The sequence below is a fragment of the Esox lucius genome, chromosome 7, assembly GCF_011004845.1.
Source record: "Esox lucius isolate fEsoLuc1 chromosome 7, fEsoLuc1.pri, whole genome shotgun sequence".
In the NCBI taxonomy this organism is placed as follows: Eukaryota; Metazoa; Chordata; class Actinopteri; order Esociformes; family Esocidae; genus Esox; species Esox lucius.
In genome coordinates this window covers 15163816-15175843 of record NC_047575.1, presented here as the reverse complement: position 1 = coordinate 15175843, position 12028 = coordinate 15163816, and the positions used below count along the sequence as shown (strand labels likewise).

General features: G+C 42.0%; 1 protein-coding gene across 4 annotated transcripts; it reads left to right on the top strand.

The window, feature by feature from the left end:
- Positions 1-2100: 2100 nt before the first annotated feature.
- Positions 2101-11121, top strand: LOC105029252 (protocadherin alpha-C2). Of its 4 annotated transcripts, none has more exons than XR_829466.5 (3): positions 2101-4851; positions 8388-8620; positions 8730-11121. XR_829466.5 is itself a non-coding variant. In XM_010902512.5 (3 exons), the coding sequence occupies exons 1-2, from the start codon at positions 2398-2400 to the stop codon at positions 7266-7268; spliced, it is 2466 nt and encodes an 821-aa protein (XP_010900814.1). In that variant the 5' UTR covers positions 2101-2397; the 3' UTR covers positions 7269-7293; positions 8388-11121. The 4 variants fall into 4 exon arrangements, 2 of the variants coding, with proteins under 2 accessions (XP_010900814.1, XP_010900813.1); XM_010902512.5 differs by adding an exon at positions 7257-7293 and having other exon boundaries at positions 8388-11121; XM_010902511.5 differs by having other exon boundaries at positions 8388-11121.
- Positions 11122-12028: the final 907 nt, after the last annotated feature.

Below are 12028 nucleotides of genomic sequence, written 5' to 3'. Positions count from 1 at the left end.
CACTTAATTTAGCAACATAATACGAAGTCCCTCATGTCACTGCTTAAACACATCCCTTTTTATACATTAGGAGGATGCAGGAACACACCTTGGAGAAGAAATGGCCAAACTGGTTGTGTGTTCTCTAGCTCAGTAGTTAAAGTCAAAAGTGATATACAAGCAGCATGGTAGAGTTAACATCTATTACATTTATATTTATTCAGATCCTTCCCCAATGACGCCATTTTCTTTAAGGGGGTTGGTGATCTACAGTGTGGACTGAAATAACTGTACTTATTTTGGGAGGGGAAGAACAGCACTTTTTAAAAATGATTTGCTCAATACCAAACATTGTGCATCTATTTGGTATTCAAACTCTCAGAAGACAATCAGACGTGAGTGAGACAGCTAAAGAATGCCATTGCTATGTGCAGGCAACCCCATCAAATTCTCCATCAGATACCTTCCTGTATTTGAGATGCTGCTGGACAAGCTGCCCTCCATGAGTCAGGTGAAGATGCTCTCGTATGTGTAGAAGCAAGGGCTAGATTTGCTACAAAATGAACAAAAAAAACAAATGTGTTGCCCTGAGTCCCCTTTTTCAAATGGTCTGTATTACTACCTCAATCAATCAATTAAATCAAATATTTTTATAAAGCCCTTTTTACAACAGCAGTTGTCACAAAGTGCTTTACAGAGACACCCGGCCTTAAACCCCAAGGAGCAAACAACAGTAGTGTTGAATTTCAGTGGCTAGGAAAAACTCCCTAAGGCCGAATTTTAGGAAGAAACCTAGAGAGGACCCAGGCTCAGAGGGGTGACCAGTCCTCTTCTTGCTGTGCCGGGTGAGATATTAAGAGTCCAATTGGAATAATTAAGAAATTTCTCTGGGCTAAATCCAGAGTTTATTTGATTATAGACTAGGTCAAAAGTATGACCAGGTGGACAAGGACAGGGACAGCAACGGGCCCCCCAAACCAGGTACTCCGCATGTGTGGACCAGGACTTCATCTCCTAAAATGTAAAACTGGAGGAGACTGAGAAATGTTAGAAAGTGCATTCCTCATATCCCCCAGCACCATAATATAGCAGTGTGACACCTTGGAGAGGGATTGTATGAATGCTTTGGTTTAGGATTATGAGTTGTGTCCTGATTCATCACCCTGTCAAAGTGTGGACTCGTTTTGATGGACAGCAAATGGACATCTGTCCCTGTGTTGTGACAAGTCAACTACTCAAAAGGACTACAAATTGCGGCATACTGTTCATGTGAACAGAGAAACAGTATTAGTTTTACATTGACCCTCTGTTTTAGGTTTCCACTTCCATTGTACCCTTTTAAAATAATAATCAACTAATAAAGCACTGTTATTTCAAGACTCAATATATGCCCATGTTTTGTAAGCTGTTTTACCAGATTTAATTTGCGAATGTTGTCTGCTGTGCCTCTTAATATGGTATAACTTAAATTAACACATACTGGCCATACTGCGTAGCTAAGTTTACATTATGATTTTGTGTTAGTTCTGTTCCACAGTTAACTAGCTAAATTATAACACGCTGTCATTTGTACGTATCAGCTTTCTAGCCAGCTTCATCTTAGCCTGCTAGATATCTAACAAAGGTGCACGAGATGATTATTCAGTGAATACAATCAACACGTCTTATATATGGAATTTGATAAAGCAACTTCATAGTATGCATAGAGTAACAAATAAACAACTAACAATTTGTATCAGAAAGCACGATTGGGTGTATATTTCTTTCTCGCAGAAACCCAAATTAAGTTCAATACACAATAGCATGTCCACTTAATGTAACAAGCCTACAGTGTAAACGAACTGGAGCTGCTGATTGTTGCCCAATCTGGTTGACCAATGCAGATGCATTCCCTCTCTTAAACCCGCCTACCGTGAAATGTGTGTGAAAAACTCCCAAGAAATCGAAAGCAAAATCCAGGGACACGTAACCAAAGAGAAAAAAAAAACAAAGACATTCGTTTGTTCTTATTGAAACAAAAGTAACTATAAATGTATGCCTCAACTTTTTAATCAGGCATCCATTAGGACTTCACACATTTTTTTGGTTCACCTGGCTTATTGAAACAACCTTTAAAAAAAAACATGTCCGTAAATATGCAAACATTCAATTTTATTTATATAAAATCAAAACTATTTCACATAGCACACGCTATTTCACTTTCCCTTTATAAATCCCAATGACGACTACACAGCTGGCGTCATCGCGACTGGGAGAGCAACGCACCCCAGTTGTACCGCGTGGAGACTCCGTATGAATTCCCTAGTGCAGAAGGCTACCGGGTGTTTCTCACATATGCAATAGCTCGTAGGTGCAAAGGTACTCGGCTTCAACGGATTGCAAGTATTGTCATATTTTATCACATTTTCTTTTGCAATAATGGCGGTATCCAGTGCAACTGTATCGAGAATGTGCGTCACGGTTCTCTTTGTATTCAGCGCGATGTGGGGACTTGCTTTGTCCATCAGCCGCTACTCTATTCCGGAGGAAATGCAGGAAGGTTCCGTGGTTGCAAACCTTGCAACAGATTTGGGACTCGACGTTCGCGCTCTGGTAACACGCAAGGCAAAGCTTGACATCATCCATAGTAAGAAATATCTGGACATTAACAAAGAAACGGGGGAGCTGTTCATACTAGAAAAAATAGACAGGGAATACATATGCTCGAGCAAGACAACGTCTTGTTTTCTTAAAATGGATGTCATATTTGAAAATCCCATTCGTATTTTTAACATTGAGCTTGAAATCATGGACATAAATGACAATGCGCCTGTATTTCGTAGGGAGACCATGCATTTGGACATTTCCGAATCTACCGCTCCAGGAGAGAGATTCTCTTTGACAAATGCTGTGGATGCAGATGTTGGTGCGAATTCTATTAAGACTTACTATTTGAGCACAAGCAAGTCTTTTACAATTGACATACAGACGGGAAGCGATGGCTCTAAATATGTTGATTTGGTTCTCAATAGAAATTTAGACCGGGAGGAACAAGCTCTTCATAATTTAATACTCACTGCTGTAGACGGCGGTGTCCCTGCGCGCTCTGGCACTGCCAGTATCATCGTTAGAGTTCTGGATATCAATGACAACGCCCCCCTTTTTAACCAGCCGGTATATGCTATTAATGTAACTGAGAACTCCCCTATTGGAACCCTAGTAATGACGTTGAACGCCACGGACTTGGACGAGGGCACCAACGCAGATATTATATATTCATACACGTTATATACATCTGAGAAGACTCAAGAAAAGTTCTCTCTAAATTCGAATACAGGTGAAGTAAGGGTGAAGGATGTGATTGATTTTGAGGAGAGTCACAGTTTCGATATATATATTCAGGCAAGAGACCAAGGATCTAATTCGTTATCTGGGGATTGTAAAATAATGATTTTTATTACTGATCTGAATGACAACCATCCAGAGGTTACCATAAAATCTTTTAAAAGCACTGTAAAAGAAGATGTTGCCATAGGGACATTACTAGCAGTGATTAGTATAAGCGACCGGGACTCTGGGGTCAATGGTGAAGTTGAACTAACTTTAAACAAACAAGCATCACTACCCTTTGTTCTCAACAAGTCTTCAACAGATTACATTGCTCTGCTTGTGTCAGAACCACTGGACCGTGAGAAAATCCCAAGATATGACATCACTTTCATAGTCACAGACAAGGGAACACCTTGCTTATCTGACAATGAGACAATTACCCTGGAGATATTGGATGTCAACGATAATTCACCAATATTCCCCCAGTCATTCTACACAATCCATGTTTTGGAAAACAACGTTCCTGGTGCACTGTTAACATCACTCAGTGCGTTTGACCCTGACCTCCACGAGAACCAGTATCTGGTTTATTTCATTATGGAGAAGGAAATCCTCAACACTTCAATGTCCATGCTTTTTTCCATTAATCCAGAAAACGGCAACCTTTACGCCCTGAAGACCTTTGACTTTGAAAGGGAGAAGGAGTTCCTTTTCCACATAGAGGCCAGAGATTCAGGGATTCCTCCGCTCAGCAGCAATGTGACAGTTCACATCATAATCCTTGACCAGAATGACAACACTCCACTCATAGTGTCACCTTGGCGAGCACAGGGTTCGGTCATTGAGGAGGTGATCCCCAGGTCCATTGATAAAGGGTTCCTGGTTGTCAAGGTGATTGCCATTGACGCTGACTCTTTACAGAACTCGCGGGTCACCTATCAGCTTCTGCAGGTCAGTGACTCCTCCCTGTTCAGCCTAGACCAGTACAATGGGGAGATCCGGACCTCGAGAATGTTCAGCTACAGAGACCCCCGCCAACAGAGACTGGTTGTTGTCGCCAAAGACAATGGGGACCCTGCACTTTCTGCCACCGTCACCATAAAGATATCAACGATAGAACGCATGGTGGCGCCGTTCTCGGAGACAACTGAGGTGCCTTTGGAATATGACTTTTTCACAGACTTGAATCTGTATTTGGTCATCGGCCTGGGCTCAGTGTCTTTTCTCCTGTTGATCACTATATTGGTGGTCATTGTGCTGAAGTGTCAGACACCCAAGCCGAATAAGATGCCTCCTGCTTTGAATATGAATTTGAATAGTCTGAACAGGAACAGTGTGATTAGCAGAAACAGCGTGATCAGCCAGAGGAGCTCCACTATAGCCGATTCCACCCTCATCTCCAGTGATGCCTACTGGTACAGTCTGTTTCTAGCAGAGACCAGAAAAGGCAAGGTGGTGGTCAGACAGCCTGTAATACCCAAGGGAACAGGCTACTTTGTGTCAAGCATACCCAGAAGCACAGGGCCGACAGAGACCAGCGACTCCAGAGCTTCCACTTTACAGGTATGCCAACCTCTGAGATGGAGGCCAGGAGCAGTTTTTCTTCTTATACCACCTTAACACCATCTACCTTTCTTCAAGTAATCAAATATCAACCAGGTATAGATTTATAAAATCAGTGGCCTTTCTTTATTGAGCCTATCATGCTGTCACTGACTGCATGAACAATGGGGGCATTAGAACAATGTAGAAACAGGGCCTAATAATAATACATTAAAAAATGACATTCGTAACATACAGCCTAGACATGTGCATGTTTCTACTGGATGACCTTCCACTGTGGATCTTGCAGGCTGACTGACATGTTTTCCAATGTCATACCCCGGACAGGAAGAGCGTGTAGAGCCCTTTGGGTCCTAGGAAAGTTCTCTGCCTGCTGTGTTTAGTGACAAGTTAATTGATTCATCCTAATCAACAGACAGTAGTACAGTACTGTCTGGAACAACTCCCCTTAAAGGACGCTGGCGGTTGGTTTGTTAAATAAACCCTTGTTTCTAAGGAGTTTAAGGGATGTCTATAGGTTTTAGTTTTAGAATACCTGTCTGGTGTACATCACACTTTCCAACGTTTATATTCTGTTTACTCCTATGCAAACAATGTTGTTAACTCTTCCTATTCTCATCTTTGTGAAGAAAGCCTGAATTGGAGAAAAACAACATGTCGAAAAGCAGACCTCTTGTATACAAACTTGAATCTCAGAAAGACCATTTAAAGTACAGACTGGCTGCAGTGTGGTCTTTTTTTGGATCTTTAGAGAATGATTATTCACTAAATGTCTGGAATTTTCTGTGCATGTGTGACTGCACACGTATGTATTCTCTAAATGCTCTGTATATACAGTAACCTTGTAGCAGCTCATCCCCCCCTACCTTTTCTTATCTACTGCTCAATCTCCCTGTGCGTACATTAGCCTTGTAGCAGCTCATCCCCCCCTACCTTTTCTTATCTACTGCTCAATCTCCCTGTGCGTACATTAGCCTTGTAGCAGCTCATCCCCCCCTACCTTTTCTTATCTACTGCTCAATCACCCTGTGCGTACATTAGCCTTGTAGCAGCTCATCCCCCACTACTTTTTCTTATCTACTGCTCAATCTCCCTGTATGTACAGTAGCCTTGTAGCAGCTCATCCCCCACTACCTTTTCTTATCTGCTGATCAATCTACCTCCCTTCACATTTTTCACACGCTGCTCTGATTTAATCAACCTGATAATGTTGTCCGCATCTCCGCATATATCTGAGATTAAAATGCAGAAATACAAACCCCTCTGGCTGTTTCAACAACCATTCCAAAAATAAACCCAGCCTATGTCCTAAAAAGGCAGGCCTTTCAATCTAGTGTTCATTAAGTAATGTGAAGACATGACCAATAGCACTAGGCTGTCTAACCAGTATGGCTAGTGTCAATAATTCTATCTTAATTCAGTGTCCTGGGCTAAGCAGAACCAACAAGTCCACTGTCAGTCTCTGGCCAGTGGTTGAACTCAGTATATAGAGTACATTATGATGTCAGGCCCCTGAGGAGGATGGGCAGGCCAATCACCAGTCTACTAACGTATATCCTCCTATGACTGGGAGACACCCAAACCATTCTGTTGTTGGTGTATAAATGCACTATTCCAACACCGAAAATCTGCTTTTAAAAGTACTACTTCATTGCAATGTTTTGGAAGGAAAACTGTTTCACAAAGTCATTCCAGGTCATGTATCGTAGATGTCTGGAAACACAGTTCCTTAAGCTTTTCCTTCTGTCCTTTGTCCCGTGGGGAATGAAAACAGGTGGGTTATTACTGTGTAAGAGTTGTGCAGACATTAACGGACGATGTATTTGCTTTTAATTTACCCTGCAGTCATTCACTGCAAATACTGGGGATGGTCCATTTGCTTGGTTAAATCACCGAACAATGCTAATTCTCTATTCATGTTACTGCCACTTCCTTTTATTCTTTGCTTGCAGGCCATGCAATTTTAATATAAAAAAAATGGATTTCTAAGAATGGATGTCTGCCTTTGTCTGAGGCACTACTACTCTCTAAGGTCTATTTAGACTTGGATTTGTGTTACTACCTCATAGGAGAAGAATGGATCATGGTAAAGTCAGTGCAAAATAAACATATATGACTTTGTGTTTGTTCTAATGACATTCGTGTCCGTCTTTGTGCATTTTTTTCCCCCAAGGATGTAAGCCCAAAAAAGATGGACCTTGTCTGAATGAACCAAATTGCCATTTAAATTTTAGCTCACTAGAGCGTGTGTTTTAATGTGTGTGTGTGTGTGTGATGAAATGTGTGTGTGTGTGTGTGTGTGTGTGTGTGTGTGTGTGTGTGTGTGTGTGTGTGTGTGTGTTTAAATGTGTGTGTCTGTGTTTTGGACTCTGACCATTGAACCTGTCTCTTTTTCCATTCTTAAGTACTCAAAATGAAAGGAAGTCCATTCTTCAGCTGGAGGTATGCTGGTTGCTGGTTACATGTTTTAGGAACACTGTGGTTGGTGTAGCTCAAACTAGAATTCTGTTTCTTGGTCTGTCTTTTGATGCAATTCTGTTCTGCTCTGATGACACACGCTCTTAATGTCACTTTTATCTCAAGTGTCCTTTTTTTAAACGGTCCATGGATCCTAAAATGTCAGCTAAGAGCAGACAGACATTGATAAGAGAGGACATAGAGAGAGGAGGATTCATTCCTAGTCTCTCTCTCTCTTCTCTATTCTTCTTCTGTGCCCTCCCCTGAAACACTGCACTCTCTCCTTCCCATTGACCTTCATTGTGATGCATCTGTGAGCCATGAATATTAGATTGGGAAATCTCTCTAAAGCAGGAAACCAATCACTCACTGACAGCTGAGATTAGGCCCAAAGTGGCTGCCAGGTCAAAGCAGTAATGACAGCGGTGGATGTGGTGTGTTGGGCAACACTAGCACAGATAAAGAGAGGGAGGATTAAGGTATGCATTGTCCTGGTTCTGCACCTCGGCTTCCTGTCCCTCTGTCTCCCACATACTGGCATAGTTTAGCCCAGCCCAGCAGCCACTTTCTATCCCTGGCCCAGTACAAGGAACCCACCCCCCTAGAAAAACAGCACTTGAACTAGTTCACATCCAGCCTGCCCCCTCCCCCATACTGTGATGTGCATGTTTCCCTTTATGTTTCCCAATTACTATAATTTATTTTATTTAAATTTTACTTGCTTGCTTTGTAATCTGGCCTAGATGCACATGACATGTCTATTCTGTAATTTGCCCTGATGTCTTATTTCTGTGAGGGTGAACGAGTGTGATTGGACAAGTAGCCCATATTGCTAATTTGATTAAACTCACTATGCACACCTCCCTGCATAATCCAGAGGCATGAACATTGTTTATGGCCCAAAAAGTTAGCAACTTAATATCTAATATGCGACCATGTTTGACTGATGGTGGCAGCAACCAGTCAGGCCCCAGTTAAACTACCTTAACATGGGTTGTGACTCCCTATAGACTTGCAGTCATACTGATCCCTCTCTATGTAGCTCCTGTTGGCTAACTGTGTTTTCCATCTCCTGACAGGATTCCAGGGCTAGCAGTGACTTGCCGTGATGTCCTCAATCTGGGGGTCTATGTGGCTGCAGATCGATCGAACAAGATACAAGTGACACAAACACCCGTCCTTCAAATAATGGGATGAAAAAGTTACCTCCAGGGGCAGCTCCTCAAACCCTCTGCCCAAATACACCTCAGCAACTGTAGACTACCTTTATCATCTAACCATCAAGCATGAATCTGCATGGCTACATCAACAGGTACTTGTATTTAGAACATATCATAAAGAGGAAAGGAACTTCAAACATTTGGTCTTTCAGAGGTACATTTCAACTGATGTCTTTATGCAATCCTACCAAACCCCTCCAGGAAACACATGATTCAGATGGGATGTTCTATGGTGTCCTTGTGAGGGTTCCTGATGGTGATGTCATAATACATTATTGGGATGTGTGAGCGCGAGAGGTCACAATAAAAAATAAATGAACAGTACAGTATCAGATATGAATGTTGCCAATGCCTTCCATAACCCAGTTCTCCAGAGAAATAACTATCTTTGATCATCTGTGAATCTGTATTGTGCATAGGTAAGAACTTTTTTTTTTGTGATAACACTAATACCATTTGGCTTCCCAGGTCTTGCCATTGTTTTGAATGTGTTGAATTTTCTTAATGACTTTGAACAACAACATATAGTACAGCATTATTGATTTCCTAAGACATGGTATGGAATGTGCATGTTGATTTGGTATTTCTAAAACACATCAAGAGTTAGTACCTGTCATCTAATAAGCCAGGTAGACGAGAAGAAGTATTTCATGTTGCTTCACTTTACTTTGCAGGCAGAGTTAATATATGCTCACGGTTCAAATATTCATGAGCACATTTGACAGTTGCTCTATATTTAGTTCATTTTGATGAGAAATATGTCCTGCTCACCATAACGAGATAAAGCACACACCACAGTCCACGTTAAGCAGGAGAATTATCTCAGAGGGAAAACTCAGGACAGAAACACCAGTGTTTAGTTCCTGCCTGAACAATACGTAGCAATATACGAGGGTCAACCTAGAATACCCGTTGCACTGAAGAGGTTCACTTTTAAACAACTTAGCATTCTGTATGTCCAACTTACTTGCAGAGGCCTCTGCCAGGTTCTGATTACCCCATCCCACATTCCCAGTGTCCCTGCACTGTGGCCAAGCCCCAGAGAATCAGCTACAGGAGAAATCAGTGTATGACAGGAGGCTTAGAAGGACAAATCATGTATTTTAATGAGAAATGTTACTACATTAAATTAAAAAGAGGAAGCTTATTGTTGTATATTCAAATGTATTGTATGTTTGGCACGGTGCAATACAATACTTTGATCGTGTTTTGACATTTTACAATGTTTTATGACTTTTAATGGATATTTTTGATCTAACAATTCTTAACGCTTCATTTATTTGACTTATGCATTGTGTAACCTGTTGTATGATATTGTCACGCAATACATCATTCACATGGTTTACAGTGTACAGAGAGACCTTCTACATTATTTTAGGACATTTGAATGGTGCTCCACTGCTCAAATTGTAGCCAACATAACATTTTTGATGTATCAAAGTGTTATGACATAAAAAGGAGCTCTTCCAGAAGTTAAGATTAGGTAGTGTGTCAATTAAAAAGGAGAAGCTGGCACTGACAGCTCTGTGCAGCTTCCCAACATGGAGGGAAAGGCCCCAGAAAGAGAGGCACTTTGAGACGGTGCTGATACCATACTGTTCTTTAGACACTGGTGAATGACCCTACACTCAAGATTCATCCAATCTCTTGGACATGAAATACTCAACCTGAACACTACTGTATGTATATCTCTATAATACACAGTGGTAACATGGGAGAACACTGCAGCTCAACTCAAGTTCAAAGTTTCTAATCTCTTCCATTCCCCTCACTGACGATGGTACCTGTGTGTCCGTGTGTGTGTGTGTGTGTGTGTGTGTGTGTGTGTCCCCTCTGCCTGTAGGGAGGAGGCCTAAGCCTGCTATGAAGGCGAGTTTGTTCTGTATTCGTGTTGCAGGGAACATCAAACTAAATGCAGTCCGCATGGGATCTTTCTGGGTCTCACGCATTCCACCAGTACATGTGACCCAAGGTGCGTTAGATAATGGTGCTTAATCCTGATTCAAGTCATGATTATTGCCAGAGATAAGATGCCAGCTGGATGACCTTTGACCCTGGGCATTTGGAGGGAATCTTTTAAGCAGCCTGTGGCTGGGATAGCTGGTTCTGAAACCTGTGACCTCAAGCTCTACTTTGACAGATGTTCTGTAAAAACCAGTGGAAGGTTTTAAACATGTATAAGCATAACTACTTTGTACTTTGTGTTGTTTTAAAAAAAAAAATAATGCATTCTTTTTATATATACTGTGTCTCTACACTTGATGGGACATGAGAGTATTAGTGCTGCTTGTTTTCAGTATCATGCAGGTGTGTCTCTCTCTATAGAATAGCAACACTGCCTATTTCATTTAAATTGTTCGTTTTTGGTTTTCCAGTTTACTGTATCTGCCTGCCTTCCAGGAGGGCTTTGTATGTAATGGTGAGTGAGGTGGGACACAACCCAAAACCTTGTTTGGCTGATGAGAGTTAAAAGGTGTGTGGGAGAGAATGGCTCTGCTGACATTTTGTATTCAAAATCAGTTTGGATGTTGTTTCTGTTGCATAAATGTCCTGCTTGTAGCGGATGTGAATAAAGCTTTAAGATTTATGCTTCCATTAGTCAATGTCTTCCCAGAATTGGAGCTATCACTGTCGATACGGTACTTATATCATCGGACAATGAGGATGACCCAGTTTCTCACTCCGTGCTAAATCAAGGAGATTGAGTATTACACTGAGGGAGAGGTTAAGATGAAGGAGGCGGGAGGCAGAAAAACACCTCTCTCCTGGTGATTTTCTTATCTTAACGACTGCCCACAGCGCACAGTGAACCGTGAACAGATGATCTCCATGATGACAGCACTGAGGTAGATCCTCCACCCCGCAGTCTGCTGCAAATGATTGATGGGAGTGGGCTGGTTGCCGGGAACTACCGGCACCTAGGAAACAGTTGCCATGACAACCACACCAGCTTCCTGTGATTACGGAGGAGGGGAGATTATCTTGAACACCCAGCTTTTTATTTTCTCTCTCCCAGTCTCTCTTCCCTTTCGGCTGGTTCTGTCCCTCTCTAATTCTGCCTGGATTCAGTACGTACGCCCTGCGATCATCTTGGAATAATATGTTTCAGAATCATACATTTCGTCTTTGCTTAGCTGTAGGGGTCAAGGAAACTTCCTTTACTCATACTGGCTGTAGTGTGACACTCTCATTCAATAATCATATTCAAGCCCCTGCTCCAGTTACAACAGTCAGCACCTTCTATTTGCAGCACCAACCCCCACAAACCTTTGCTCTCTGAGTCTCCCTCTCTGAGTCGTTCCCTCCCACTGTTCACCACTATTGTCAGTTGTGTTTCTCATACATATGCACAGGCACTCGCATACACACCACCTATGCTGACGTTCCCCCAAGCACGTATGTGTTTATCCTTCACACACACACCCACCTACATACATGCACATACACACACACACACACCTACATACATTCACTTAGACACGCACCTTCACACACACACC

What these genes read in the sequence shown, in the direction of transcription:
- LOC105029252 (XM_010902511.5), top strand. Translation starts at nt 2,398, where the DNA reads ATGGCGGTATCCAGTGCAACTGTATCGAGAATGTGCGTCACGGTTCTC. An exon ending in CCAGAGCTTCCACTTTACAG is followed by an intron (nt 4,852 to 8,387) that starts GTATGCCAACCT and finishes ATCTCCTGACAG; the next exon opens with GATTCCAGGGCTAGCAGTGA.